At 43.0% G+C, this 5,006-nt stretch overlaps 1 protein-coding gene across 4 annotated transcripts in view; it reads right to left on the minus strand.

The window, feature by feature from the left end:
* Positions 1-1,194: 1,194 nt before the first annotated feature.
* The window catches only part of dnm1b (dynamin 1b), a 21,523-nt gene continuing 17,711 nt past the window's right edge, over positions 1,195-5,006 (minus strand). For 2 of the 4 annotated variants that reach the window (XM_051394688.1, XM_051394686.1), the window contains 3 exons: positions 4,812-4,966; positions 4,549-4,719; positions 1,195-3,776 (listed from right to left, as the gene is read on the minus strand). In XM_051394688.1, coding sequence (XP_051250648.1) covers positions 3,716-3,776; positions 4,549-4,719; positions 4,812-4,966 — 387 coding nt within the window. In that variant the 3' untranslated portion in view covers positions 1,195-3,715. Of the gene's footprint in view, positions 3,777-3,977; positions 4,014-4,548; positions 4,720-4,811; positions 4,967-5,006 lie in introns of all 4 variants that reach the window. The other 2 variants (XM_051394689.1, XM_051394687.1) reach the window with 2 other exon arrangements.

Here is a 5,006-nt window from a genome sequence, read left to right on the forward strand (position 1 = left end):
CGGAAGTGGGTGTGGCCTATATGGAGAGATTCAGCTCCATTCACCGAATGGGTGGATTTAAGTTTTTTGAATGTGCGACAAAATATGCAAAAGTTATAGTAACCAAAAAGTGAAAATACTTTTCTCAATGTTAGCGCCACCTAGTGGCCGACCCGAAAAAGACGCATAGAATATAACATTTTTCACCAGGCCTGAGAACTTTGCCAAATAAAATTTAGTTTTCGTATATGTTCAGGGGAGGAAAAACGCAGTCGAAGGGGGCTAAAAATAATAATAAGAAGAAACGAAGCAAAAGAATTTACTTAAATTTAAGATTTTCTGTCTAGTTTTAAGGCACATTTTAGTCTGTCAGAGACAAGATCTTTGTGCTTATCTTAAGAATTCTTGTCAAGTAAAAAAAGCTTACCCCATTGGCAGATTTTTTTGCCAGATACAAGATAATTTGATTGAATTTAAGAATATTTTGCTTCTTTCTAGTAGGTCTGTTTTTGCAGTTGTGGAACATATTGTCTGATTGTGCTGTTAGCTGGATAATGTTAGCTTGCTCGCTAACACAGATGAACTGTTAGCTAGAATCTTAAATAGAAGTTATTTCGTTTGTGGTGTTTTGGACCTTTTTATTGTTCTTATTTTATTTTGTGTATGTTTGTCTCCATTGTAAAATCACTCAGTTTTATATTTAGCTTGATTTCTATTTTACCGTTTTATTGACACTGTGTGAGTTTAACTGTTGTTTGTTGTTATTGTTATTGTTTTTGTGTTGACCGCAGGAAGACTAGCGACCACTTTGTGGAAGCTAATGTGGATCCAATTTAACAATAAAGAATTAAACTTAGCTTCATCCATCTGACTGGTTGCCGTTTGCAGGTTACTGTGTCGGTTAGCGTTGTGGGGCGACCAGCGATGGATAACTTTATTAGCGAGCTAGTTAGTAGCATGGAGCTAACATAAATAAAATATAGGAACATTGAAGATAGTAACGTTATTCTAAATATGATAGTCAGTTATTTTACAGCGTTCAGTGTTTGTCACTGTTGGCCGACGCCCAGGATGCAGTTCACTGAACAACCACTGGTGGCGCTGTTAGCTACAGTTTAATGAATGTTACAGAATAATAAAACCTGTTTATATATTTATGTTGACATTATTAAAATGAGTAAATGAGTCAGAAACAATAACTGAACTCTCGTCATCTTCATTCACACAAACTTTATTCATCAACACGTCTCTGTTGGCCCTGATCACATGACACTAAGGTACACAACAAAAGTACACACATACACACACTGTAACACACACACACACACACTCACACACACACACATACACTACAGTCTGGGCCGCTGCATATTTCAGTGTTTAGATCTATATATATGCTCCTCACATATATATGGTAAATTCCTATCTTCATATATTCTGTAAACATTAATATTAATACCATTACAGTGTGAACTATCCACGATCACAGGTGTGTGTGTGTGTGGGAGGCCGAGCTGCGTTCAACGCTCTGCTGCAGAGCAACAACATTAAATCATTAAAGCACATTCAAAATCATATAACTTTAAATTCATGCTGACATTAATCTGACACAGACGCTCTGCTAACACAGTGAAACAGGTGTTATTGAATGCAGCTCAGAGCTCGACTAACTCAACAGAATCACCACAACATGATACACGTACACAGAATAAATAGATCAGCAGTTAGAGTTCAGGTTCCTTCCGTCTGTCGTCCAGTGGGGCGTTAACACTGGATCCATTCATCTACTCATCATTAACAGGATTTTAAATTAACATTCCTACAATATTTCAATAAAGACATCAGAGGAATGAATACATTTCTACAGCTTGTGTTCATATTTTATATTGTTACAACACTTTATTTTACATTTCCTGATCATTTCCTGGTGAGTTTCCTGTAAAACGTTCTGTGATTGTGGACTAAATACTTAATTAATGAATTCCAGATGAAACAGAGACACGGTTCAGTTGGTACTTTCCCAATCAATTTGATTAATCAATTAAATCCAATTGACATTCTTTTCAGAAAACTCACACAGAAATTATTGGTAAATGCCCCAAAAAATTAAGTATGAACAGAAGGTTGTTAATGGCTGTTTGCTGCTTACTGGTTTCACAACCAGTTGGAACCAACTGGAACCACCTGACTCCGGCTGGAATCAGTTAGAACCAATTACAACCAGTAGGAGCCAGCTTGAAATAGTTGGAGCCAGTGGGAGTGAGTTGGAACCAGTCAGAGTCAGACAGAACCAGTTCCAACCAGCTTAAATAAACTAATAAGCCCAGCTGGAACAAGTTATAACCAAATCGGAACCAGCTAAAACCCCCTAGAACCAGCTGGGATGGGTTAGAACCAATGCTAACATTTCCTTAACAAGATGACAGCTAACATCAATAATGTCACTTTAACAAGAACCGCAGATAATAAATAAATAAATAGATCAATAAATAATGAGTAAACTTTACACTGTAAAGAAACATTTCATCATAAATAAGAACTTCAGCTTCATGAAGAAAAATAAAGGAGGTGATGCAGCTAGTTCACTGGTGCTAGCAGTGCTAGCTGAACTCCAGAGAGGAGTGAGAGGTCTTCACTTCAACACCATCTCTGTCTACAGTACGTCATAATGTGAGTGTGAGGACGCAGGCAGACAGACAGTTGTCTCACTCTCCTGGGCAGACAGACAGCTGGACGACAGACACTCAATATTGCAATAGCTGATCATTTGCTATAATGTGCTGATAATCAATATCATTATTATTATTAATAAGGTTCACAGTAACACAGCATCAGCAGACACACAAACACTCGGTTCAGTTAACCTTCGATAGATGACTGGGGGCTCTCTCCGTGGGCGGGGCTACCTTTACTGGGACGACTGGGAAAAACAACAAACATGAAGAAAGAGAAAACACAAAAACTGTAAAACAACAGAGACAAGCAGGAGGATTCGAGGGTCAAAGGTCACAACAATCAATGAACAATGCTCTGTTTGTACCAGTAGAACCCGGTGGGAACCAGTAGAACCCATTGGGAACCAGTAGAAACCAAAACATTTCAGGTTTCAGTTTCAACAAGGAAGAACCAACTGGAAGTGGTCAGAACTGGTTGCTATCAGTTAGAACCAACTGGAACAAGCTGGGACCAGTAGAAACCAGCTGGAACCAGCAGACACAAGCATCCAGTAACCCGTGGTATAACCCAATTGGAACTAACGAGTTAGCTTCACATTCTAGTCTCGCATTCAAACCCTAAAATAAAACTCCATTTATTCTGTTATGAGTAAAGGAGTCAGAAGAAGACTAACTGCTAAGCTAAAGTGATGTAACTAGCAGAACTGAATAGTGTGTAAATATGTTTGAATGAAAGGCGGACGCTACAACAACCACTCTCAACAGGAAGTGATATGCTGATCACAGCAGAGAGGGTCACGAACTTTAGGTTATATATCGGTTTACGCCCGTGGCGCCCGACCCGATCACTAATGCGCAGTCTCTAACTCCGAATATCCAGAACATTTTAGCTTCATTTTTGTACAGTGGGGGGGGAGTGGAGACAGTGGCCATCTTTATATGTGGATGGTTGGAACCTGTTGGGCCCATCCTAAACCAGTAGAACCAGGTGGAACCAGGTGGAACCAGTAGGATCTGGTTCTGATGTGTGTTTGTGCTCCTCATTGTGTTTATTGTGTGTGTCAGAGGGAGGACTCAGAGTCCGGTCTGGAGGGTCGGGATGGAGATGCAGGAGCCCTCCGACTGGAGACAGACAGACAGACAGACAGACAGACAGACAGACAGACAGTCAGTAACAGGTCGATGGAGCTGTCAGTCACACACCTAATTATATGATGCTTTGGGAGAGGGGGCGGGGTCACATGGCGAGGACAGGCGATCTGATTGGACGATGAGACACAGAGTTGGTGAGAGACAGTGACATCACACAGACAGCTGACGTACCATTGGTGAACTCCTCACTGGTCACTGATAGAGATTCTGAAAGAATAACCATAAATGGTCAATATGAGGGGGCGGGGCAGTGGGCAGGGCTACCTGCTCTGACACTGACACACCTGAGAACTTCCTGTTTCTACGGTACTGTTAGAACAGGATCACACAAACAGACTTTTAGAGAGAGAGACAGACAGACCGACAGTAAGACAGACAGACATACAGGCAGGCAGACAGGCAGACAGACAGGTAGACGGACATGGCTCCAGGTGGATGTGGATGGTGGGTTAAATACTGACAGAAAACTGATGGAGCTATGCTAGCAGTTTCCCTCTGCTTCCAGTGTTTGTGCTAAGCTAGGCTAAACATGGCTCCTTTAACTGTTGTGTTTAAGGATGGAGGAGTGATGAAGAGTGAAGATGAAGAGAATGAACTGAGGGAGGAAGAGAGGAAGAAAGAGAGCGGTCTTTCTTCTTCATGTCCGTGCAGATTGTTTGTGGATCACTGCTTTCGTTCTAAAGCACCAACAAAGAAGAAACTCTGAACATCTAAAAAACTGTGATCAAACAGTGTGTGGTACCTGGGGACTCCTGGGGGGGGCGCTCTGTTGGGTCGGGAGGGGACAGAGGGCGGGGGTCCAGGGTCAGGTGACACTGCTGGACGAGACGGTGGTCCAGGAGCCGCGCGACCGCCCGGACGAGGAGGTCCAGGAGGGGCTCGACGCTGGGGGGTCGGACTGGACATGGGGGACCTACAGAGACCGGCAGAGACCAGCAGGGTGTCTCAATGATGCAGATCATCCTCACTGTATCCATGGAGACAGCTGAGCGGTTGCTAGGTTACCTGCGTCCTGAAGGCATCCCCGTCACCTGTAGCCAGGAGTCGTCCACTGGGGGGGGCATCGCCGTGGTGATGGTGGAAGTGCTGATGTCACCGATGATGTGGAGGCCTTCGCGCAGAGCGTGGTACATCCTCAACATCTCATCACGGTGCTGGGCCTGAGAGACAGACAGAGAGAGGGTGAGACAGGCAGAGAGA

Source organism: Dicentrarchus labrax, unplaced genomic scaffold (genome assembly GCF_905237075.1).
Source record: "Dicentrarchus labrax unplaced genomic scaffold, dlabrax2021, whole genome shotgun sequence".
NCBI lineage: Eukaryota > Metazoa > Chordata > Actinopteri > Moronidae > Dicentrarchus > Dicentrarchus labrax.